The sequence below is a fragment of the Thamnophis sirtalis genome, unplaced genomic scaffold (assembly GCF_051295495.1).
Source record: "Thamnophis sirtalis isolate CommonGarterSnake01/CBP01778 unplaced genomic scaffold, rThaSir2_p1.2 scaffold_14, whole genome shotgun sequence".
Taxonomy (NCBI): domain Eukaryota; kingdom Metazoa; phylum Chordata; class Lepidosauria; order Squamata; family Natricidae; genus Thamnophis; species Thamnophis sirtalis.
The window spans coordinates 20,532,143-20,559,128 of NW_028261394.1; the positions used below are offsets into that span (position 1 = coordinate 20,532,143).

Here is a 26,986-nt window from a genome sequence, read left to right on the forward strand (position 1 = left end):
TCAGCCTTCTAGTCATTACCAAATTGGAAGGCCATAGAAATTGATGAAATATCTACAGAAATATGGTTCACAGGATAAGAATGAATAAAGTTCTAATCAAACCATACCTTTAAATATGGAGAATGATACATTGACCATCCAATTGGGAAAAGTAATATCTAATATCAAAGAAAGGAGGCTTAACACAACAGGCAAACGATTACATAATATCCTTAATTTCACAAGGTAGCAAAATAATATATTGGAGCCTCCAATGAAGATTACTCAGAAAAGGAGTTGCTAGGCCTTTAGTCTGGGTTTAGAAAAGGCCAAGGAAGAAGAAATATTGCTGCTGATGCAGTCTGGATTATTGAGAAAAGCATGACATCTGCATGGGCTTCATCGGTTATAGAAATGCATTGGGCATGTTGCTCACTTATGTGATGTGGCACATGGGAATCTTTTTATCCTCTTGTGAAACCTGTAAACAGGCCAGGAAGCCTCAGTATGGGTAGAACCTGGCAAAATAGATTTGACTTCAAGTTGGCAAAGCCATGAAACAAGTCTGTATATGTTCCTTTTATGACCTAAATGAGAATGTATGTGGAGGGAAGCTCAGATTATGAGCATGTTTTAAATCTCGAGGCAGAAATGTCAATAACCCAGATAATGCTACATTACTCTGATAACCGAAAATGCCAACAAACTCTAGTAATGAAAACCAAGGAGCATGTGCATTATTATTTTTTTAAAGACTGTTTTTTCTTTGAAGATGTTTCACCTCATCCAAGAAGCCTCTTTAGCTCTGACTGCCAATCAGAGCTGAAGAAGTTTCTTGGATGAGAAGTGAAACATCTTCAAAGAAAAACCAGAAAGTCCAGTTGCTTCTTGAAAAAAAATAGCACCTTTTGGATGACCATGGAAGACTGAGAATCTCCGTAGACATAAAAAAAGTTCACTTAACTAATAGGTGGTACATGGCTCAACAACAGTAACTGCGAAGGGGATCTAGGTGTCCTACTGGATGACAGGTAGTCCTCAACATATATCTACAACGGAGCTCAAAATTTCTGTTGCTAAATGAGACAGCTGTTAAGTTCATTTTGCCTCATTTTACGACCATTCTTGCCTGGGTTGTTAAGTGAATCACTGCAGTGGTTAAGTTAATGACACGGTTGTTAAGGAAATCTGGTTTCCCCATTGACTTTGTTCATCAGACGGTCGCAAAATGGGATTGTGTGACCTGGGGACACTGTCATAAATATGAGCCAGCTGCCAAATGTCTGAGTTTTGATCATGTGACTATGGGGATGGTGAAATGATTGTTAAGTGTGAAAAATGGTTGTAAGTCATTTTTCCCCAATGCCATTGTAACTTTGAACGGTCAATAAATGAACTGTTGAAAGTTGAGGACTACCTGTAGAAGCCAGGCGTGTGCTGCAGCTGCCAAAAACCTAGAGCAGCTCTGGGCTGCATCAACAGAAGGATAGCATCAAGATCATGAGCAATGATAACATCGCTTTATACTGCCCTAGTGAGGCCACCCCTGGATTACTATCTATATGGAGGGAAGTAAGCAGTGGGGTACCACAGGGTTACATCTTAGGCCCAGGACTCTTCAATATCTTCATAAATGACTTAGATGAGGGAATAAAAGGGGAACTTACCAAATATGTGGGTGATACTAAGCTGGCAGGAATAGTCAATACCCTAGAACAGAAGTCTTCAAACTTGGCAACTTTAAGACTTGTGGACTTCAACTCCCAGAATTCTCCAGCCAGCAGTATGCAGCGGCAGCCAAAAAAGCCAATGCAATCCTAAATTGCATTAACAGAGGGATACAATAAAGCCTTATTAAAACCACACCTAGAATACTGCATGCAGTTTTGGTCACCACACTATAAAAAGATGTTGAGACTCTAGAAAAAGTGCAGAGAAGAATAACCATTAGGGGACTGGAGGCTCAAACATACAATGAACAGTTGCAGCAACCGGGCATGGCTAGTCTAATGAAGAGAAGGACCAGGGCAGACATGAGAGCAGCCTTCTAATATTTGAAGGGCTGCCCCAGAGACGAGTGGGTCAAGCTATTTTCCAAGGCACCCGAAGTCCGGAAAAGGAATAATGGATGGAAACTGAACAAGGAGAGATTTAACCTGGAAATAAGGAGGAATTTTCTGACAGTGAGAACAATCAACCAGTGAAACAGAAGTTGTGGGAGCTTCATCACTGGAGGATTTCCAGAACACACTAGTGGTCTGTACCGAAGAACCATTTGACGATATCAAAAATAAGCATCAAACATTCCTCCATGGCTGTTACACCTAGGTATGATCTTGTGAAATCAGTTAAGGATGTCAGCATTCTCTTTAAAGAAAAATGATACCTGCAGCTCTCTTTTGCACTGTCTCCCCCCCTCTTTGCTACATTTATGTTTACTAGCAGCTTATGATCGCCTTCGATGCATTGGAGAATTTGCTATCAAGAGGTGGAGAAGCTTCAGGCTCTCTTGTGGGCAGAGCAGAAGAGCCCACCAGGCTCAGCTTCACAGAGGATGCAGCTACCAGCTGTTAGCTCTTCCTACCTTCCCCCCCCCCATCCCTGCACCACCGGAGGGAGAGAGGAAATGCTCCCAGCGAAAGTATCACAAGGTGGAGGCTGCTTCCAGGGGAAAAGGGGAGGCGGGCCCTCAAGCTAAATGCGAGGGGGAGGTTTTAAGGGATGGAGAAGGACCTTTGTTGACCCTTTCTGGAGGCCTGCCAGAATCTGCAGGGATCAAGAAGCCTCTACGGCAAAAACTGTGCGGCCCAGATCCCTTGTTCTTGTCGCCCCCACCCCACCCCGAGGGACTCCAAGGGAAAATCTGAACATCAAAAATTGAAGAGCCTGGTCTACTTCTCCCAGTAGCATAGAGGCTCCTTCACCTTTTATAAGGGGGGGCAGAGTTTGCCTGGGAAGAAAAACCCTTCATCCAGATTGGGTGGGTCTCAGTGGAAAGCAAGGCAGAGCTGCCCCAGGATGGAGGGTTCCTGAGATAGAAGAGCAAGTGTGCTGGGGGGGGGGGCATGCCCCTGGTTGCTCTTCAAAGCCTCTGTCCACCTGAAAGCCGAAGGAAGGGAGGGAGGAAGCAGGCCTGCTGTCCCTTGCAAGCAAATCAAGAAGCAACGGATGGAAACTGAAAAAGGAGGAAGCAACCTAGGACTAAGGAGACATTTCCTGATTGTAAGAACAATCAACTAATGGGACGGCTTGCCTCATCAGAAGTTATGGATGCCACATCACTGGAGGCTTTTAAGAAGAGACTGGACAGCCATTTGTCTGGAAGAGTATAGGGCCTCCTGCTTGAGGAGGGGGTTGGACTAGAAGACCTCCAAGGTCCCTTTGAACTTTTCTGTATTCTGTAAGTGATAATCTCCCAGAGGGGATGGCCACTATTGGAGCTGTCCCCCCCCCCGGTATTTTGATGCAGTTTTTAAACCCCAAAGATAACAATACTTATTTGAGCTCCAAGGCATAGAAAAACATACTTCTGCTCAAAATATTTTGAAAATAATAATTGTTTTGGTATGCCTTTCTTTGAAAAAAGGCAGATTGATACAGAAATTGTATGAAAGAGGAAGGCTCACAAACCACTCATTTCAAAATAAATCACTGATTAGAAATACTAAGACAAGACAAGAGGTAATGCAGTGGAAGGCTGCTTGTCCAGAGCAAATCATATGATGCAGGAGAGATTAATCTTGGCACCAGGTGAACCTGAGGTCCAAATTCCATCTAGGTACATGAGCACATTTGAAGTATGTCTGCTTTAGAAAGAGCCTCAGGGAAGCAAAATCAGGATGACTCTGTATCTGTGAAGAGAGTACAAGGCAGGCCCCATTAAAAACACACAGATGTCCTAAGGCTGGACTTGGAGACAGCAGTAGCTCTCCTTCCACCATCAAACTCCAAGTTGAGGCAGGCAGAGACTTAATCTTTCCTGGGATCATGGTGGAGGAAACCAATAGATGGAAACTAACCAAAGAGAGAACCAACCTAGAACTAAGGAGAAATTTCCTGACAGTGAGGACAATTAATGGCTTGCCTTCAGAAGTTGGGAGTGTTTCATAACTGGAGGCTTTTAAGAAGAGATTGGACTACCATTTATCTGAAATGGTATAGAATTTCCTGATTTAGCAAGGGGTTGGACTAGAAGGCCTCCAAGGTCCTTCCAACTCTGTTAATTCTGTTTATTCTCTGTGCTCCCTCCCTCTGCCTCAGTTGGGATTGTCATCATCCTCTCTCCCCTAGAAATCATCCTTTTAATGGGTAACCACTGCCTAGAAAACAGAAATCACTTTCAAAATGATCTTGGCAGATTAGGTAAAAGATTAAAAAATATGGAATCAAACTGAGCAGAGACAGATGTCAAGTTTATTCATAAACTGAATGTATAGGTAAATGAAGATTTCTTTGTTAGCAAGAATTCTTGAAAAAAGAACTTGGAATAGTGGTTGATTGCAAACTGAAGAAGAGCCAACCAACTTTTATGCTTGCAGAAAAGCCAAGTGCCATTGTAGGCTGCATGGAATGATTACAAATAGAGTTCCACTGTGTTTTGCATTGGTCATACTGAACTGGATATCCTTGAATTCTGTTCACACACTTAAGAAACCTTCCAACCTGAGACAGATGAGCAGTCAGGATGATCAGAGAAGAGCCTTGTGAAGACATTAGGCATGTTTGGTGAGAAGAGAAGAGAAGAGAAGAGAAGAGAAGAGAAGAGAAGAGAAGAGAAGAGAAGACAAGACAAGACAAGACAAGACAAGACAAGACAAGACAAGACAAGACAAAGAGATCCCTTTTCAAACACTTGCAAAGATATCCCACAAAAAAGATCAAGACCTGTCATCTGATGGTTCCAGACTGCAGGGCATGAAATAATGGATTTAAGACTTAAGTTAAGGAAATGAACTGAATTTTTGGAAAACCTTCTGATCAGCAAGAACAGGAGGATGGTGGAACTTATTCCCTACAGAAGTGGCTTCAAGCACCTCTTCCAAACTTGCATTCCATAAGGCGAAACAGCTGCTGGGTAGACCAGCCTGCCAATCTTTGGAAAGGTGACATATAAATGTAATAAACAAACACAGAATATGTTAAATAGAAAAAGAGACCAAGATGCTTAATGGTGTTTTGGAAATCCTAGAAGAGAGAGATGAAGGATTTGGCTCTGTGTTGGTCATCAAAGGATCATGGGAGCTAGATTATTTTTTCCCCAGGTTGCTTCCATAGCCCACCAGGGAGCCCTTGGCTGCATTCAACAAGATGCAATCGGAGGCCCTTGCTACAAATCTGGAACGCACGGCCTGAAAGCTGCCAAAAAAGCCAACACAGTTCTAGGCTGCATAAACAGAGGGATGTGAAGTGTTAATACTACTTTATAATGCCTTGGTAAGGCCACACTTGGAATACTGCATCCAGTTTTGGTCACCATGATGTAGAAAAGATGTGGAGACTCTAGAAAGAATGCAGAGAAGAGCAACAAATAGGATTAGATGACTGGAGGCTAAAATATATGAAGAACGGTTGCAGGAACTGAGTATGTCTAGTTTAATAGAAAGAAGGACTAGGGGAGACATGATAGCAGTGTTCCGATATCTCAGGGGATCCCACAAAGAAGAAGGAGTCAAGCTATTCTCCAAAGCACCTGAAGGTAGGACAAGAAGCAATGGATGGAAACTAATCAAGGAGAGAAGCAACTTAGAACTGAGGAGAAATTTCCTGACAGTGAGAACAATTAACCAGTGGAACAACTTGCCTCCAGAAGTTGTGAATTCTCCAACACTGGAAGTTTTAAAGACAAGATTGGACAACCATTTGTTTGAAATGATATAGGGTTTTCTGCCTGAACAGGGGATTGAACTAGAAGACTTCCAAGGCCCCTTCCAACTCTGTTATTCATTTTTTAAATTTTATTTTAAAGGGGCAAAGGTTAAGATTCCCACCCTATAATCTCAGTGCAGGCCATGATATTTATTATCCAATGGCAGTCTTCTTGGAGACCATGAGCTAAGGCTGAATCACAGCATGCAGGGGGCTCGGTGTGATTCCAAATGGAAGACAGCACCCTTTTCCCATTCTTGTCCCATCCTCTCTTAGCTGGCTTCCGTAGAACAAAGAGGCAATAGTGGCCCAAGTGGTGGTGGGAAACAACCCCCCCCAATAGCTACTTTGCTTCCCCTTGCTGGGTTGGCTGAGCCCCTGCCCCACCTGCTGCTCTGCTGCAGAGTGCCAGGGATGCAAATCATCCTAGCTGGCAGGGGTTTGTGGCCCCCTTGTCCCAAGGATGGGGAAAGGACTCCAAGATTCTGGTCCTTCCTCTCTGGTGGCCTGATTGCAACAGCCAAAACATCACAGATGTTTTTAGCAGCCCTGCCGAGATGGCTGAGGCTAGAGGAGAACGTGGAATCAGTCTGGTTTGGCTTTTCCTGGCATCTTTCCCCCCCCCCTCCTCCTCCTGCAAACACTCAGACAGACAAGCAAGATCAGATTAAATTGCCCATCCATCTTCAGAGTCAGTTCAAGGCCAGCTTTGCCTCCTTCCCTTCTAAAGAGGCCTTGATGCATGTGAGGCACATGGGCACCGGCTCTGGCACAGGCCTGCTCTTGTACCTGGTCTTTGGCAGCTGCAGAGGTGGCTGCTACCTGCCTGCCATGCACTGTGGCCCCCTCAAAAGCCTTGAGCCTGTCTTAGTCCTCGTGGCAGCTTCTCAGCCAAAAGAAATCCCCTCCCTCGGGTAAGGGCTGACCTGGAACGATCGCCAATCACAGGACGGGAAGGGAGGATTTTAAGTAGGAATAACGCAGCGATTCCTTGCCCTCCAACCTCTCATTCTGTTCAGTCAAGGAGCTGAGCTGCACCACAGGATGCAGGGAAATCCACACTGCCATAACTACCCAGCCGGTCTTTCCCAAGAGACGGCCTCTGGATCCCATCCACCCCCCTTGGTAAGCTGGACATAGAAAAGGGAAGAAAGACTCGCAGGCAGAGCTTCAACCCAGGGGTGGGTTCTGGCAGGCACTACGGCCCATTTGCTTGTGGGTGTGCTGCGGACGTGCTTGATGCATGCTGCACAGGCATGCATAGGGCAAAAAAGATTGTTCTGCATGCGCAGAAGCAAAAAAACAAGATGGTGGCGCCTACGCCACTGTCTGGAGAATCAGTTCGGGGGCATGGCAGGCCTGGGTAACTGGGAGGTATGCGCTTATCACCCCTGACCCCCAGCTGGCCCCATTCACTGGGTGTAAGACTGGTTGTAAGGAATGGCTGTAGAAGGTCTCGCTTAACCAATCCCAATAGTTACTGTCCACGAAAACATCTTCTGAGCTTCACCAAATCTTTACTAACAATTTTAACAGAGTTGGAAGAGACCTTGTACTCTAGGTCATCTAGTCCAACCCATCCCATCCAAGCAGGAGAACCTACACCATTTCTGACAGATGGCAATCTAGTCCCTTCTTGAAAGCCTCCAGTGATGAAGCTCCCACAACTTCTGAAGGCAACTTCTGTTCCATAAGTTGATTGTTCTCACTGTCAGAAAATTTCTCCTTATCTCCAGGTTGAATCTCTCCTTGTTTAGTTTCCATCCATTATTCCTTGTCTGGCCTTCAGGTGCCTTGGAGAATCGCTTGACCCCATTTCGCCTCTCTGTGGCAGCCCCTCAAACATTGGAAGGCTGCTATTATGTCTCCCCTGGTCCTTCTCTTCACTAGACCAGCCATGCCTGGTTCCTGCAACCGTCCATCGTATGTTTTAATCTCCAGTCCCCTCATCATTTTGGTTGCTTTTTACTATGAAGCTTTTTACTTTCACCTTGCTTGGAGAATCCCAGGATGCCCATATCAGCCTCTGGTCAGGCTAAACCAGGTGAGGCAGCTCTCCTGCAGGATTCACCTGGCCCAACACTTCAGATGGGAGCATGGCAAAGCTGGATGGTCATAGGTGCATCAGACAGATGGAGGTCACCTTTCCTTTCCCCCACCCCACCACCCCAAATCCCAAAGCCCAAGCCTGATGCCTCCCCCCTTCCTCCCCCACGGCCTGTTTCGCCTGCAGCAACAGCAGCCCTGAACATCACTCTGTGGCGTAATCCCAAGTGAAGCATCTTTTCCCTTCAAGGAGAGCCAGAGGACGGCTGGCCTCAGGGAGTCCCTCTCACAGCGAGCCTGACATGGTTTATAATCTGGAAAAGCTTTGGACCTTGGGTCTTATTGCTTCCTCCTTAACGTCTACACTATATGGTTATTCGTGATTTTCTAAAAAAGAAAAAGGAGTTGCTTCAAATAAAGTGGATAATTATTTAACGTAGGGCAAAATTCATCCTCGCAGCTGTTAGCATGTATCTCAAAGGGTGTCTTTTGTTCATGTATTCTAGGATTATAACTGTGAAATGTCTTTTAATTTCAAATTTCATTTCTAAAATTCTCTGGATGTACTATGTATATCTTTCCAATACTTTTAAGTGCTTTTATATGTCTGCCACATGTGGGAAAAGTACTCCTTCTCTTTCACGGCATTTCCAAAATGTGTTACTGTATGATTTGTCTACCTTGGGAATTATTGACAGAATTGTGTGCAATCTGTAAAAGAAGTTTAATATCAGTTTATAAAAGCTCGGAGGAAAGCCCCAGCCCCAGCTGCAGAAACAACCCAGGCTCACAGAAAAGGTTCTTCTGACCACCAGTTGGGACCCCTCTCCAGCCTTATCTCACAGGGCTCGAACCAAGATGGCAGTTTCCTATGAGGCCTGATCTGAGGGTGCTTAGACAATTTTGAACGTTGTAAAGTGTCATTTTAGGAATAGGTTACTGACACAGGCTGACTGAAAGGAGCTCAAGATTAAACCTTCATGGATTTTGTCGAAGAGGCACATGCTTGGCCATGGAATTAGGGGTGGGGCAGGGGGGCAGGTGGGTGCAGAATGCCAGGCTGATGAGCCTGGTATGTCTTATATTCTACTTATGTTGAATAAGGCGCTTTTCTCCTCCACAAGTCCATAACCTCATTATTGAGGAGCCTCTTTAGTGGTTGGAATGCAGTACTGCAGGCTACTTCTGCTGACTGGTGGCTGCTTGCAATTTGGCAGTTCGAATCTTACCAGGCTCAAGGTTGACTCAGCCTTCCATCCTTCAGAGGTGGGTAAAATGAGGACCCAGATTGGGAGGCAATATGCTGACTTTAATCTGCTTAGAGAGGGCTGGAAAGCGCTGGAAAGAGGTATATGTCTAAGTGCTATTGCTATTGTGCTTCCTTTTCTCGTTCGTTCGTTCCTTCCTTCCTTCCTTCCTTCCTTCCTTCATTCATTCAATCCATCCATCCATGATGCTGCAGTGGTTACAATGCAGTATTGTAGCTGACTCTGCCCACAGCCAGGAGTTTGATCCTGAATGGCTCAAGGTTGACTCGGCCTTCCATCCTTCCAAGGTCAGTAAAATGAGGACCCAGAGTGTTGGGGGCAAGAGGCTGATTCTGTAAACTGCTTAGAGAGGGCTGAAAAGCACTGTAAAGTGGTATATAAGTCTAAGTGCTATTGCTATTTCGAAGATACTCGGCCTCTTGTCTTCTCCTCCAATATCTTTGGCCTGAGAGAAAGCAGGAGGGACCAGCAACCTTCAACATCTGCAATCCTTTTCCTACAGTGTGTAGTGAGTGTGGCTTCTCTTTATGGAATAAAGAGGAGTAAAATCTGCAGATCCATGTTCGCTCTATCTAGATAGCAGTCAAGCGTCACAGAAGAGGAATGGGTGATGCCGCGCATGCCAAGCGACATGGCTCTACATGCCACTTTGGGTTCACCATCACGCACCTAGGCCATGTTGGCTGGGAAATCCTGGAAGCTGAAACATGCATCTGAACACTGCCCATGTTGGATCAAGTGGCACCAGTTCCATTTCTTGAGCTTTAGTCAGGAGTCGGACTGGTGAAAAGTCCAGAGGAGAGTGTCTCTTAATGCGTGTTCCTGTTGCAGTCTCTCCTCAAGGCCGAGAGCATGTCCACTCTCCTGTGGAATGGTGATCTGGTTCCTTGAGGAGAGAAGTTGTGGGACTGTGAGAAGATGCATCCAAGGAGAAGATCCCCATGAAAGAATGGCAGAGGGACGAGGGTGTCCTTTGCATGCACCGCAGCTTAGCTTCCCCTCTCCTGCCAAGAGCCTGTCCAGTGTCGGGACATGGGCCTTCCTTTCCCAAGATCAGCTGCAGGCATCGCAATGACCAACTCTGAAAATTTCCTTCTGCTGGGATTGCGACTTCCAGCTTGTTTTGTTGCAGTTGCTCTTTCCTGCTATGGATAGAAAACAACTCCAAAGACTTAACAAAGTGAAAGGCAGAGCTTATCACTCATGTCAAAAAGCTCTGCATCTTCCTGGCCTGCCTGGTGGCTGAGAGCTACCACCAGCTATCTTTAGTACCTAGAAGACAAAACACCTTTTTGAGTAAGAGGGAAATAATAAGCCAGGATAATTGTGCTGTTTGATCATGGTGTAGGAAAGGAAAAACCTTCTGGGATCACATTCACAGAGCAGACGCTTAAAGAGGATATGTAAGAACTTTGTTTTTAAACGTGGTTTCTCTTGCGGCTTGCCCATGTTGGGCATGTTGTCTCCAAAGAAGGTATCAGAAGGAGTTGGGGTTCATGAAGATCTTGGACCTGGAGTCCCGAAGGATGCCCCTGAAGGCTCTGGGAACGCAAAGCTCCTTGGTTCTTTCTTGGTCTGCAGGAGAAGACTCCCTGATGCTCTATGGACACTGAGCTGCTTTTCCAGCCTCATGCCATTTCTGTGCTTGCAGCTCTGTAGATGTTGTCTTCAAAAGATTTTGGCAAGTTCCAATTGGTTGCGGACGGACTGGTCATGGTGGGAAGGCTAGGATGAGGGCAAGCCTTTCTGTATCCTTTGGGCTCAGAAAATCCAGAGCTAGCTTAAATTTACAGCAGCCAACATCTTTTTAGTAAAAGGACCATTCGCTTCAACCTAATGGAATCGAGGGTCTTTCTTTCCTAAGGGATCAAATTGCAGCAGGTCTGAAAAGTATTCTCCATTGACTTCAATAGGAGCACTTGAAACTTTATTCCTGATGAAATCTTTCCCATGAAATCAGGTGGAAAACAAATCCTGAATATTTTGAAGATTATAGGTTCTCCTACCAGATTTCAAACAAAATGTCGCAGGATATTCTTCCCAGGCCTTAAGGCCAGCCTGAATCTGTAGACTTGCAGTGCCCCTTGATTGTAGATGAATCCACCTCACACACAAAATGATTAACACTTTAACTTCTGAGTCCGCAATTAATTGGAGCAATACCGATAGTGGTGACAGTTAATGAAGTGTGCAATCGTGGCTGTCCTTGTTTAAATATCCATCTTGATGAGTCCCTGGTCCTTGTTCCCAAGGATGCAATTGGCTCAAGGATCTGAACTCAAATGGCCAAGAGCAATTCACGCAAGAGCAATTCATTTCCCAGTTTGTGGTTTGCCATTATGCCTGCATTTCAGATGTTATAATGAGAGCTTAGATGCCATGTTTTCTTCTATCACACTGACAGCTGATTATTGAGCTATTGCTGAGTTCTGCCAATACATACGAAGAGAAGAATTAGGAAAGACCTCAGTTAGCAGGCAGGACTCTACTCTTAGCCCAGCATGACGCTGCTTGATCAAAAGGTTCAGTCCAGCTTCCTGCTGGTCCCTTACATCTCCCCTCCCTCCTCCCCCTCTGCCTCCCCTCCTGAATGCCAAGATCCATATCAGGTTGTGGCTCATTCTAACCAAGCAATGCTTGATAGCTGGGATTTCTAGCATAGTCTGAGCCAGATAATAGATGGTGCCTTACTCTGAGGTAGCTGTGAGGTTTTCCTGTATACTTTATAAAGTTAACTCAAATTAATATTTCAGTTAAGTCATCATGATTTTTAGCCTCTAAGAGTGACAACTACAGAACTAGGAGGAAGGAAGAGAAGGGTTAGTTACAGGAATTGGACATGACTAGTCTAGTGAAGAGAAGGACCAAGGGAGACAGGATAGCAGTCTTCCAATATTTGAGGGGCTGCCACAGAGAGGAGGGGGTCAAGCTATTCTCCAAGGCACCCGAAGGCCGGACAAGGAATAATGGATGGAAACTGACCAAGGAGAGATTCAACCTGGAAATAAGAGGACATTTTTTGACAGTGGGAACAATCAACCGATGGAACAGAAATTATCTTCAGAAGTTCTGGGAGCTTCATCACTGGAGGCTTTCAAGGAGAGATTGGACTGCCATCTGTCCAAATGGTGTAGGGTCTCCTGCTTGGGCATGGCGTTGGACTAGATGACCTACAAGGTACCTTCCAACTCTGTTAATCTGTATCTTCACCTTCTGTAGCAACTGGGTGACTTGATTCTCAAGAACCCCTTCAGGTACAGGTAACAACCAACAGTGCTGGAGAGGCCTATACACAACAGTCCAAGGCAACATTCAGAAACTGTAGATGTATTTCCTGCAGCATAGTGGGATTGTCAAGAAACCCAAACTGCTTCTTAGTGTTGGCTTGAGGTTTCTACCAACTGGTTTCTCTTTGTTGGCTGTTGCAGCCACGGCAGCATTTTCAATACCTGGGCATGACTACTGGTGCTTTGTGCCCGTACTATGCACTGCCAATGTTGGATGATGCCACCATAGTCTTCCCCCCCCCCCCAGGATTGCACCAAATATGGGCTTCAATCTGGGGCAGCCCCTCCCCCCGCACTGTCAAGGGTGAGGTGCAACGGATGTAGTTTTTCCCTGCAGAAAGTATGTGAAAGTACATAAAGCCCCCCTGTCCCCAAATCTGCCTTCTCAGAAAAGAGGAAGGCACAATCCCAAAAAGTTGGGCCAAAAAGATGATCTTCTAAGACAGAGGTCTCCAGCTGGGGAATTCTGGGAATTGAAGTCCTCCAGGCTTAACATTGCCAAGGTTGAAGACCCCTGTTCTAAGAGGTCAATGTAGTCTGCAACTTATCTGGACGATCTACTTGACTGGAGAGGAGCTTTATATAGGATTGAATCAGGTCGCTATTTGGAGAAGTCTCCAGTATCCACCACATTAAGAACAAAACAAGAAACAAAACAGCTTCCTGCACATGATGATCAATTCCACCATATCCATTTCCTCCTATGCTAGATTTCTGCCTGCAAGGTGGTTACTTTTTTAGCCTGAAGGGGATTTAACATTCAGTCTCCTATAAAATTAAGCTAATGGTGATTACAACTACCCTGTCAGAAATCTTTCCATATATTTAGTCAATTGGGGGCAGAGACAGCTAAGTATACTTGGAAAGGAATCTCAGTAAGACGAGCCAAGGCAGGCCCACCACTGTCAGAAAAAATCCACCTTCTTAGTTGAAGACAGCCTCCTACATCCCCAAGCTTTCTTCCCGGGTGCTTCATTCAGGCAAAATGTCTGATTTAATCTCCAAAGTGTTGCAGCAAAAGCATTTTCATCAAGGACTGGAGGAAGGCTTCACGAATTCCAGAATCTGGAAAGATTCTGGACATCTTGTGCAATCTCACTCCTTTTCATGAGAATAGAATAGAAGAGAATTACAAAATATAATGGTATGCTATATACATACATACGTGTCTATGTCTATGCCTCTATATCTATCTATCTATCTATCTATCTATCTATCTATCTATCTATCTATCTATCTATCCTCTATCTATCTATCTATCATCTATCTATCTATCTATCTATCTATCTATCTATCTATCTATCTATCTATCTATCTATCCTCTTTCATCTACCTATCTATCTATCTATCTATCTATCTATCTATCTATCTATCATCTATCTATCTATCTATCTATCTATCTATCATCTATATCATCTATATCATCTATCTATCTTTCTATCTTTCTATCTTTCTATCTTTCTATCTTTCTATCTTTCTATCTTTCTATCTTTCTATCTTTCTATCTTTCTATCTATCTATCTATCTATCTATCTATCTATCTATCATCTATCTATCATCTATCTATCTATCTATCTATCTATCTATCTATCTATCTATCTATCTATCTATCACCTATCTATCACCTATCTATCACCTATCTATCATCTATCTATCTATCTATCTATCATCTATCTATCTATCTATCTATCTATCTATCTATCTATCTATCTATCTATCTATCTATCTATCATCTATCTATCTATCTTAATGGTGAATAATCACTATTCAGCTTGTTGTTAACCAAATTTGGCTTCCCTAATTGATGTTGCTTGTTGGAATCCTGCTAGTAAGGTTCAGAGGGTGAGGTCTTGACTCTAAGATGCTGCAACATGCCAGTTGCCTGGTGTCTGAATTTTGATCATGTGACTGTGGAAATGCTATAATAGTCAAAAGTGCGAGGACTGATTACAAGTCAGCTTTTTCAGTGCTGTTTTAACTTTGAATGGTCACTACAAGTGGTTGTAAGTACAAATGGTTGCAGGGTATGGCTAGTCTAGAGAACAGAATTGATTTTATGATTTTTATGATTTTATTAATATTTGTAGGCCGCCCTTTTCCCTGAGGGGACTCAGGGCGGCTCACATAAAATCAGGGAGGGGGAATACAGACATTGACATAGAACATATAATAAAATAGTAAACAACATACATTCATCATTCGGGAGGGGCAGCTATCCTTGTCCCCAGGCCTGACGGGCTAGCCAGTTCTTAAGGGCTGTGCGGAAGGCCTGGACGGTGGAGAGGGTACGAATCTCCACGGGGAGCTCGTTCCAAAGGGTCGGGGCTACTACTGAGAAGGCCCTCCTCCTTGTAGTTGCCAGCCGGCATTGGCTGGCCGATGGAATACGGAGGAGGCCTAATCTATGTGATCTTATTGGTCGCAGGGAGGTAATTGGCAGGAGGCGGTCTCTCAAGTATCCAGATCCACTACCATGTAGGGCTTTATGGGTGACTAGTAACACCTTGAAGCGCATCCGGAGCTCAACAGGTAGCCAGCGCAGCTCGCGGAGGATAGGTGTTATGTGAGTGAACCGAGGTGCACCCACAATCACTCGCGCGGCCGCGTTCTGTACTAGCTGAAGTCGCCGGATGCTCTTCAAGGGCAGCCCCATGTAGAGCACATTGCAGTATTCCAGCCTAGAGGTCACAAGGGCCCGGGTGACCGTTGTGAGAGCCTCCCGATTCAGGTAGGGTCGCAACTGGCGCACCAGGCGAACCTGGGCGAATGCCCCCCTGGTCACAGCTGTCAAGTGGTGGTCAAACGATAGCTGTGGATCCAGGAGGACTCCCAAGTTGCGAACCCTCTCTGAGGGGTATAGAATTTGACCCCCCAGCCTGAGAGATGGAATATTGGTGGAATCTTTGGGAGGGAAACACAACAGCCACTCGGTCTTTTCTGGGTTGAGCACAAGCTTGTTAACCCTCATCCAGTCCATAATGGCTTCAAGGCCTCGGTTCATCACGTCTGCCGCTTCATTGAGTTGGCACGGGGCGGACAGATACAATTGAGTATCGTCCGCATATTGATGGTATCTGATCCCGTGCCTGCGGATGATCTCTCCCAGCGGTTTCATGTAGATGTTGAATAGTAGGGGGGATAAGACCGAGCCCTGAGGCACCCCATAAGTTAGGGGCCTAGGGGACGATCTCTGCCCCCCCACTAACACCGACTGCGACCTGTCCGAGAGGTAGGAGGAGAACCACCGCAACACGGTGCCTCCCACTCCCACCTCCCGCAGTCGTCGCAGAAGGATACCATGGTCGATGGTATCGAAAGCCGCTGAGAGGTCAAGGAGGACCAGGATGGAGGAATGTCCTCCATCTCTGGCCCTCCAGAGATCATCGGTCAATGCGACCAAAGCGGTTTCTGTGCTGTAACCACAAGAAGAACTAAAGGTGGCATGATAGCAATGTTATAATATTTGAGGACTGCCACAAAGAAGAGGTGGTCAACTTATTTTCCAAAGCACCAGAAGGCAGGACAAGAAACAATGGATGAAAACTAATCAAGGAGAGAAGCAACCTAGAATTAAGGAGAAACTTCGTAACAGTGAGAACAGTTAGCCAGTAGAACAGCTTGCTACCAGAAGTTGTGGGTGCTTAACTGGAGGTTAAGAAAAGACAGGACAGGCACTTGTCTGGAATGGTATAGGGTCTCCTGCTTGAGCAGGGGACTGGACTAGAAGACTCCAAGGTCCCTTCCTGCTTTATTCTGATATTTTGTATATTCATACAGGTATGTTTGTACACATATATGCAGACACACCCTTTTTATGTTTTTTTACATTTTTTCACACTATTTGAAGGAACACACCCCAAACTTTATATCAGTTTATAAGGTGTTAAATGCAACTATTCTAAAGCCAATAACAGGAATATAAAATACTCAGGAAAAAAGTATTGGTGATAGGAGATTCATTTCTCAGAGGAATGAAATCAACAATCTGTAGACTGGACAATCTATCAAGGGAGTCATGCTGTCTCCAAGGAGCAAAGATCAAAGATGCGACTGAGGCTTACTAAAATAATTAACCCCCCATATTATTATCCCTTTCTCCTCTTTCAAACAATACAACAAAGAGCCTGAAAACATATCAAGAGATTATAAGCAGCTAGGCATGAAAGTCAAAAAGATTGAGGTACAGGTAGTGTTTTCATCTGTACTTCCAAGGAAAGGTCAACATCCAGTGAAGTGAATGGAGGATTTTAGAAATAATCCACTGGCTTAAAGGATAGTACCCTCAAGAGACCTTTGAACTTCCAGACCACAATCTACGTTATCTTCATGAAGGACTTCTGGCAGTGGATGGACCACCCCTCACAAGAACTGGAAAGAACGTGTTTGGAAAACAACTGGCTTGGCATATGTGAAGGGCTTTAAACTAAAATTGGGAGGGGGGAGATGATCTTTAGGACTTAATCCAGTGGTGGATTCCTAACCCATTTACTACCAGTTCACTGAGAGGGCGTTTTGCGGTTCCACCACAAATGCACGCACAACAAAAGCGCGCCTGACTAAACCGCGGTGTCTAAAGCGCGGTGACAAAACCGCGCAACGAATGAGCGACGAATTAGCCCTAAAGCGCGCCAACAAAAGCGCGCCGACAGAAGCGCGCTGTAACGTGACCCTAAACCTAACCCTAAACCTAACCCTAAACCTAACCCTAAACCTAACCCTAAACCTAACCCTAAACCTAACCCTAAACCTAACCCTAAACCTAACCCTAAATCTAACCCTAAACCTAACCGTAAATCTTACCTTAAATTAAATCGCGCTTCTGTTGGCGCGCTGTTGTCGGCGCGCTTTTGACATCGTGGTTTTAGTGCCGCGGTGTTGTCGGTGCACTTATGACGTTCGCGCTTTTGTCGGGTCACGCGTTTTGCTGCTGCACATTGCTGCGTATGTGCAGTTGACTGAAAACTGTTCTGCGCATGCGCAGAAACATGGTGGTGATGGCAGAAGAGACCGGGGAACCAGTTTGGGGCATGGCAGGCCTGAGTACCACTACCAATTCAGTGGAACCGGTCTGAACCGGTAGGAACTCACCAATGACCTAATCCCACAGATAAACCTCAAGACCACATCCAATCAAATGGTGAGAAGGAAGGAGAACTCAGATACAAAAGAAGGACATGGGAAGCAAACACAGGATCAATCCAAAGGACTCCGATGCCAATTCACTAATGCTCAAAGTCAGAGGAACAAACAGGGCAAACTTGAGGTCCCCGTATAGGAGGGCAAATATGACATTGTTGCCATTACTGAAAGTTGGTGGGATGAAACACTTGAATGGAACATACTGCAGGGGTGTCAAACTCAAGGCCCAAACTCAAGGTCAAATTCAAGCCTGGATGCGGCCTGCCTTGCTTAGATCTGGAAACAGCGGACTGGCCTGCGGTGCCTCTGCTAGCGAAAATGGAGCTTGGGAGGGTCATGTGCAGCCCCCTGAGCTCCATTTTCACTGGCAGAGAGCTGCAGGAGGCTGTCGCATCCCGGGTGGGCCAAGTGACGTTGAGCCTATCCTGCGCCGCCTCCCCCCCAAGGTCAAACACAGCCCTCCTGATGCAGCCCTCAATGAAATCGAATTTGAGACCGCTGTGCTAGAAGGATTTAAACTGTTCAAAAGAAACAGACCTAACAAAAGAGGAAGTGGAATTACATTACAGGTAAGAAATAACTGTTTCTACAGAAATACATAATACTAAGAATAAAAACCTTCTTGAGTGCATATGGGTTTATATAAAAGGAAAAAGGAATGATATTGCCATACTACAGGACACCCAACCAAACAGAGGAAATAGATAAACTGTTTGCTAATCAGTTAATTAAAGTGTGCAGGAAGCATGTTACAGTAGTAATGGGGGACTTTCACTATCCTGACATCAACTGGGAGGCAAAGGAGATGATAGGTAGCAGGGAGAAAGTGGAGCTGCTTAATTCATTCTTTGCATCTGTCTTTATGCAAAAGGAAAAAATAGCCCAACCTATCAAAAGCAATGCTGCAGAAGACAGAATAGAAATACGAGTCAACATTGCAAAGAAACTGGTAAGAGAACACCTATCCACTCTAGATTAGTTCAAATCACCAGGACAAGAGGGATTGCAGATGGGGTTTTGAAGGAACTGGGAAATATGATCATAGAACCACTGAACAAAATCTTTCAAAGCTCCTAAAGCACCAGAGGCCTAGAAATGAGCTGATGTGGTTCCAATCTACCCCCCCCCCAAAAAGGAAAATGGATCCAAGAAACTACAGACCAATTGATGTCAGGCTCATCAATACCTGGATAGATCCCAGAAAAGATATTCAAGCATTTGTGATAATCAAGCACCCAAGAACAAATAAGACAAGTAATAGAAGCAGCCCATGCTTGTAAAAACAGTTCCTGCCAGACAAACCTTACGTTCATTCTTTGACAAAATGACTAAATTAGTGGAGCAGCAAAATGCAGTGGATATAGTATACCTGGACTTCACTAAGGCATTTGACAAAGTAGATCACAGCCTATTTCTTGGTACGATAGAACAATGTGGAATAGATAGCATCACTATCAGATCAATTTACAGTTGCCCAACCAGCTACAGTATAATCCTCAATGGAGCTACATCTACATAGAGGGAGCAGGCAATGGGGTACCTCAGAACTTGGGACCAGTGCTCTTCAACACCTTTATAAATGACCTAGATGAGGGTTTGAAGGAGCGCTCATCAAATTTGCAGACAATACCAAGCAAGGGGAAACTGACAAGGCTTTGGAAGATAGACTCAAGATTCAGAAGGATCTTGACAGATTTGAACACTGGGCCTATCCAACAAAATGCAATAGCAATAGCACTTAGATTTATATATACTGCTTCACAGTGCTTAAGCGGTTTACAAAGTCAGCATATTTCCCCAACAATCCGGGTCCTCATTTTATCCATCTCGGAAGGAGGGAAGGCTGAATCAACCTTGAGCCTGGTGAGATATGAACTGCCAAATTGCAGGCAGCCAGCAGTCAGTAGAAGTAGCCTGCAGTACTGCACTCTAACCACTGTGCTACAGCGGCTCAACATCTGCACTTAGGCAGGAAAAACCAAACACATAGGTCTAGAATAGGAGGCACCTGACTCAAGAGTAATAACTGTGAGCGGGATCTAGGGATCTATTTAAATAAGAGCTAGCAGCTGCTGCAGCTGCCAAAAAAGCCAATATAGTCCTAGGCTGTATCAACAGAGGAATAGCATCAAGATCCTGGGAAATGATACCATATATTGTACTGGGGAGACTACAGTTGGAATACTGCATCCACTTCTGGTCACCACAATTCAAAAAGATGCTGAGACCATAGAAAGAGTTCAGAAAACAACAAAAATGATAAAGGGTCTGAAGGCTAAAACATGAACCGTTAAATGAAACTATGTTTCAGTGGTGGGATTAAATTTTTTTTACTACTGGTTCTGTTGGCGCGGCTTGATGGGTGTGGCTTGGTTGGCGGTGGCAGGGGAAGGATACTGCAAAATCCCCAGTTCCTCCTGATCAGCTGGGACTCGGGAGGCAGAGAATAGATGGGAGCGGGGCAAGTATGAGGTGGTATTTACCGGTTCTCTGAACTACTCAAAATTTCTCCTAGCGGTTCTCCAGAACTGCTCAGAATCTGCTGAATGCCACCTTTGGTATGTTTAGCCTAATGAAGAGAAGGATAAGGGATGACATAACTGTCTTCCAATATCTGAAGGGCTGTCACAGGGAAGAGATTTATTCTCCGTAGCACCTGGGCAGGAAGCAATGGGTGGAAGCTTTTTAAAGAGAGACTAGAAACTAAACTGGAACTAAGGAAAACTTTCCTGACAGTGAGAACAATTAATCAATGGAGCAGCTTGTCTCCAGAGACTGTGGGTGGTCCACCACTGGAGGATTTAAGAAGACATTTGTTTGGAATGATATAGGATCTCCTGCTTGAGCAGGATGGGGGTGTGTGGACTAGAAGACCTCCAAGATCCCCTTGAGCCCCTTTATTTCATGCTCTGTAATTCAAAATACACTGTGACCATAGATTGAGATTCATTGTTTTTTAAAAAGCAAAGCTTTAAGCAGTAGTTTTATTTCCCAATATAGAGAATATAGATAATTTGTTTAAGTGAAGCTTTAGACTCTATTTTTCTGCACTGGCTAATTTAGAAAACATAAATTTAAAAATGCAATAAAATATATTACTATAGTAATTGTAGTACAAATAGTAATGGCCACTATCAACTTTTGTGCTAAACATCAGCCATAGGTAGGATGGAAATGACAAAGAACAGCATAAATTTGGGCAACCTAGAAAGCTCCATTTGGGTTTTGGATAGAAAGAGGCATGGCATGAGACTGGGCCCTCATGGTGAGCCACGGTGGTGCAGTGGTGAGAATGCAGTATTGCAGGCTACTTCTGTGACTGCCGGCTGCCTGCAATTTGGCAGTTCGAATCTCACTGGGCTCAAGATTGACTCAGCCTTCCATCCTTCCGAGGTGGATAAAATGAGGACCCAGATTGTTGGGGGCAAGAGGCTGACTCTGTAAACCGCTTAGAGAGGGCTGTAAATGAGACGTGGTGGCACAGTGGTTAAAGTGCAGTACTGCAGGCTACTTCTACTGACTGTCGGCTGCCTGCAATTTGGCAGTTTGAATTTCACTGGGCTCAAGGTTGACTTCCATCCTTCCGAGGTGGGTAAAATGAGGACCCAGATTGTTGGGGGAAATAGGCTGACTCTGAGAAGCACCGTGAAGCACCGTGCAGTGGTATATAAGCGGTATATAAGCCTAAGTGCTTTTGTTACCAGGGATCAATATGTCCTTCCTTGATTCTCTGTAGAGCAGGGGTCTCCAGACTTGGCAACTTGTGGACTTCAACTCCCAGAATTCCTCAACTTGAATTCCTCAAGTTGAAGTTGAAGTCTTAAGTTTGGAGAGCCCTGCTTCTATACAGACAACTGCACAGGGCACATGACTTAGGGATATCACCTAATCACTTCCACAGATGTCTCCAGCATGTAGTGGAACCCTGAGACATAATATTTCCAGGTGATGCTCTTCTTGCTACGCCTGGCTCTCACAGCCAGCAATTGTTCATAGACCCCTGCAGAACAGCAGTACTATGTTGTAGTTGATGCAACCTCATTGGGGAAAAACCTGTGTCAAAGCTTCCTTCCTATCACCAATCTTAGGAATAAGGAGGGGAAAATGTCAGCTGCAGGGGGCTGTGCCTCCACCTGTCTGGCTGCTGTGGAGGCTCTGGGTGCCAGCACCAGCCCAGTTTGTTTATGGAAGCTCAGGTGAGCTGTGCAAAATTCTGGCCAGCTCCCAGCTCCCCCTCACTCTCTTCCTTCCACCAATACCGCTGCCCTGCTTTCTTCATTTCGCTGGAGGCAAACATGGCTTTCCAAGAACTGGTTCAGTGAACAAACCACGAAACAAGCTGGAGTCTGAGGCAGAGAACAAGGGGAGGGGGCGCCACATCTTCTTGCGACAGCCACTTGTTTCAGCCCCCTGCCCTGTTGGCAACTGGCCTTTGCACTCCAGCCCCTGCCCTCACCTGCCCTTTCCAGCTGTCTTCTCTTGGCATTGTTCAGAGCACAGCTTCAGAGGCTACCTCAAAGGTTGGCAACCGTGTTACAGCCTACAATAGAAGAAGCACCACCCAGCGAGCCCAAAGCTGGACCAATGTCCTTATCTGCAGAACAAGCTCCTGAGTATGGCTGGGACGCCAGCAGCCTGCAGAGACTGCAATGCGCCCCTTGAGGCAGCTGCCTGGTCCCTGGTAGAGACCCCCGACAGACTGATGTGGCAGGGAAATCTTGTGGTGGGATGGATGGTGCCTCCCCCCCTGCCCATCTCCTTCAGGTGTTTGGGCTGGTCAGTGTGGGAGGCTGGGGCAGAGTCTGAGTTGGGGCTCCTTTGAGGGAGAGTTGCCAGAGATGGAAACGTTGGCTGCTGCTCTGGAGAAGATTTGAAAGTGGTTCCTAAATGTCTGGGCTGAACGGAGGAGGAAAATGTGGGAACACAAGAGACAAATCCCCTTTCATTCCATTTAGTTTTCATTAAGAACATGTGCAAAACATTCTTTTTAGTCCCCACCCAACCGCTGGGCAAAGGGAAGGGAGACCACTAAGAGAGCCAGTTTGGTCTCGTGGTGAAGCTGCTGGCCTCAAATGCAGGAAGTGTTGAGTTTTAGTCCTGCCTTAGGCGGGCACTTTGGGCCGCTCACTCTCTTTCAGGTCAACCCACCTCACAAGGTTGTTGTTGTGGGGAAAAATAAGAGGAAGAAGGAGTATTGGCTATGTTTACCACCTTGAGTTACTTATAAAGCAATAAAGGCAGGATAAAAACAATACAATCCATCAATGAATTAGAGCCAAAGCTGCCCTGTGTTAAGGCACTGATTTCCTCTGGACAGTTCCATCTGCTTCCCTGGGGAGCCTCATACACCTCCAACTGCAAAAGGGCAGGTATTCGCTAGTCAGCAGCAAAGGTGGGTTTTCCTGTCTCGCCTTCCCGATATTTACTAGTGGCTCAGATTCCTGCCCCTCCCTCCAATCTGCTAGCCCCTTCTTTCCACTGTTCCTCGTTCTCCTCTGAGTAACTCTAACCCCTGAAACTCCCCCTCCCACTCTTGGAATGTTTCCTTCCTAGGGCTGGGCTCTTCAGAAACAGCCCAGGCACACTGCCCCATTCATGGCTTGGAAACAGAATTCCCGCTGCAGAGAGCTCTCCAGCGCCCCGCATCTCACCCCAGCATCTGCTTCCACCCATTTCATGAGGTAGTCTCCCTCCCCCCCATTTCTTCCAGAGAGGCACCCCTTCCTGCTCTTCTCACACTCCTTGTGAAGGACTCAGCCCTGTCTCCAGCAGGCCGAACGCAAGAAGATTTTTTTCCCCAGTCATAAGCAAGTACCTGTTTTGCTGGTCAACAGCTGGCTTCCCAAGTGGCACAGTCTCTGAGCACATCTGCAGTGCTGCCCATAAAGTCATTCAAACCACATGCACAAACAAGGCTCCATTTGGCTGGCTCTCTTCAGCCCCTTCTCCCCTCCCTTGGAAGCAGACAAGCCTCTCCCTGGAACAGGATTATATCCCCCACTGCAAAGTGCACAACATGGAGCCTGGTGCAACAGCCAGAAGCCCCTGGCAGCCAAGGCAGAGACAGACTGTTTTCTGTGGCCCCAAGAAATAGTCCTTGGAAGGAGACAAAAGTTCCCGTCCAACTGCCTGGCCCGGCTCACCAGCTGCTCACCATGGAGGCCATTGCTTTGGATTCAGGCCGCACAGATGCCCCCCTCCTCCCTCTTGCCAAATGAGACCCAGGACTGTGTTAGAGCTGGTGCAGCAGGTGCGACGCAAAGGCGCTTAGGTAGAAAGAGATGTACTGGTGATCTCACAATGACCACGGTGCAGTGAGGTGTAGGGCTTGCAATAATAAATGTTGTTTGTAAGCGGCGGTGAAAAACGCAGCTATACCCAAGGGACGAGTAAAGATCCACTTCTACTCCAAAGCATGAAAAGGGGGGGGGGAGGGAAACTGAGAAATGCATGTACCCTCATTCTATAAGATAATGCTCGAGGTTTTGCAACTCAAACTTCAGCAATACATGAAAATGAAAATTGCCAGATGTCTTAGCCTTGTTCAGAAGGGACAGGGGTATCTGAGGCCCCATAGATAAAGATGTGGGGACGGCAAGGGAATCATCACCCAGGAAGCAACAGTTAGAATGGAAGACAGAATAACTAAAAGGTCCAAAGTGGGGGAAAGGGTGTGCCTAGGTTGCAAATAAGCAGAATAAAGCATGAGAAATGCTGGGCTAGAAGCAATTGAAGTTAATTTTTGTTGTGAGAAACCACAACAATCACAGATAGGCTGATGACTAGCGGAGAGGAAAAGCAATTTTTTTGCAGATGAAGAGAGTGCCAAAGCCAGACTTTCCTGCTCAACATTAATAGGGGAGGGGGAAAGCATGATGTCAACTCAAAAAGGAGGAATAACAACACACTTTGTCTTTCCAGGCACAAAAATTTACTGTGATGCTGACTGTAGCGCTGATATAGAGACATCTGCTATTTGTGAGAAAAACTACGATAGCTCTAGATCAAATATGGAACTGCAGAGACACCACACTGTCAATATATTGTCAGGGCTGAAGTTTCCCCTGTTGCAACATATGGCTCTGGAGCTGGATCATGAGAAAAGCCAAAGAAAACCGATCTTTTGAACTGTGGTTCTGGAGAAAAGAGTCAGGAATACGTTGGATGACCAGAAGAACAGGCAAGTCAATACCAGATGGCCAAGTAAAATCTCACTGCTCACCAGAAGAATGAATAATGATGCTAAAGCAGAAATATTTGGGCATATCATGTGAAGGCGAGAATCACAAAAGACTGTGATGCTTAGAAAAATGGAAGAAGTCAAATGAAGAAACTAGGAGGCTGATATTATGACCGATGGTGGGAGCAGAAGCTTTCAAGAACTCTAAGAAATAGTTAAGGGTGGACAGTCTTGAAGAAATGATGCTCATTGGGTCAACAAAGACTTAGAAGCAATTGAATTTACCCAAAAATCCCCCCCCACACACACAAAGGGAGCAGGTGTGGCAGGGGGGGAGAAGCAGCTGGACAGAAGGTGGGACCCAGGTGAAGTAGACAGGTTCTATTAAGGATTCAGTTGGGTAAGAAAGCGACAAGTGGAATTGCCTTCTAACTCAATGGTGAGCCATTCTCATCTTTATTCACTCTGGATATGCTGAAGCATCTGGTGCATCTCTAAAGCAGGTTTGATATTCAGCTGGTTCTCTAAAGCTGCCCAGGGACTTTCATGCTTTGGCAAGGCACAAGGGACTGTCAGCTTCCCCTCAGTGTCTCCCCAGCTAGCCCCCTATCATGCTTCCTCCGCTGTCTGTGGTCTGAGTGCTGCCCCCTCCCCAAACATTTCTCTCTTGGAACAAGAGCCACTTGTGAAAGATGGTTAGAAGCTTCCATTTCACTGGAAACAGAGCCCAGTGATCTCTGAACCCTGTGATGTGGTCTATGGGGAAGGGGCTGCCTCCATAAGAGCCTAGGAGAAGGAGCAGCCCTCTTCTCCCATCTTGATTCATGCTGCAGTTCCTGAGGTGTGGGTCTAGATGCATCACTTCCTCCGGCTGGGGTTTTTGGAAGACCAGTGGACAGAGGCAGGACTGCTTCCAAGAGGGGATGTACACAGGCAGGCATGCACACACATATTGTACACACGCCTGGACAATATTTCAAGGCTCAGCTTTGGGGAAGTTAAGGCTGTCTGGCTCACAGCAGCCTTCCTTCCTTCCCTCCCTCCCTCCCTTCCTTCCCAGGAAACCTGAGACAAAAGACTGCAACCTGCTTTGCCAGGAGCTTCAGAGGGAGGCACCAACCTGCCCAGAGGGGACTTGCTTCAGACCTGCAGACCTGCTGCTCCACCTCTTCAGGCGCTCTGCCTGTTGTCAGTGTGTGTGGTGCGTGTTTGCGTGTGTCTGTTAGGACTGTGAGGTTTCAAGTAGGTAACATGCAGAGAAAGGAACCTCTGGCTTTCCCGCAGATAGGAGACGCCTATGGGGAGGACTGGGGAAGGAAGGAAGAAAGAAAGAAAGGAAGGAAGGAAGGAAGGATGGATGGATGGATGGATGGATCTCTGGCTCACTGCATTTGCTCCACTATATCTCGCTCCCACAGCAGACTGGCACCAAGGGGGAGCTGCCCAGGAGCCAGGAGAAGTGGCCCGTCCGTCCGCTGCCCGCCCTCCCCGCGGCTGCAGTGGCTGCGAGCGCCCACCCAGCAAGCCTTGTCCGCACCCCGACAGGCAGCCTCCTTCGCGTGGCTTCGGGCTGATTTCTGCCGGACACGCGCGCGGGGGCAACAGGTGCAGCCCGGCCGGGAGCGCCCTCTCCGCTCCTGGCTCCGCCGGGGGATGCCGCCCGGGACCGCCTCCCCGGCGGCCGGAGCAGGCCAGGAGGCGGCCTGTCCCGCCCGGCCGAGACGAGACGAGCCTCGGCCGCCCGCCTGCCTACCTTCCAGGCAGCAGGTCCGCCACAAGCCCGAGTGCGTCAGGACTTCCTCGTTCTTCCGGCTGGTGTCGTTGTCGCCGCTGGACTTGGTCCTGCAGACGCCGCGGGAGTAGAGCCAGTAGTCGGTGCCCACCGCGATGGTCATGAGGCTAAAGGCGGCGAAGGCGCCCAGGGTGGTGATCAGCATCTGGACGCCGCGCTCACACATCCTCATCGCCGCGCATGGCCCCGCGGGCGGGCGGGCGGGCAGCGGCCAGCCGGCCGGCCGAGCCAGACTGCGCTCAGCCCCGAGCAGGCGCCGCGCCTGCGAGCCGCGGCCCCGCTGCGGACTCCCTGCCCGCCCGGCCCCGCTGGGATGGGGCGCGCGGCTGAGGAGCAGCCCGGCGCCGGAGCCCCATCCCCGGGCGCGCTCGGCGGCGGGAGGGAAGGCGAGGGCTCCGGCGAGCGCGGCGCGCGGTCTGCGTGTGCCGGA

The 26,986-nt window shown here is 46.7% G+C and overlaps 1 protein-coding gene across 1 annotated transcript in view; it reads right to left on the reverse strand.

Moving 5' to 3' along the window:
• The window catches only part of CACNG3 (calcium voltage-gated channel auxiliary subunit gamma 3), a 90,042-nt gene extending 63,294 nt beyond the window's left edge, over window positions 1-26,748 (reverse strand). Inside the window, exon 1 of the mRNA XM_014068168.2 lies at window positions 26,518-26,748. Within this exon, the coding sequence (XP_013923643.2) occupies window positions 26,518-26,728 (211 nt within the window). The 5' untranslated portion in view covers window positions 26,729-26,748. The remainder of the gene's footprint in view (window positions 1-26,517) is intronic.
• Window positions 26,749-26,986: the final 238 nt, after the last annotated feature.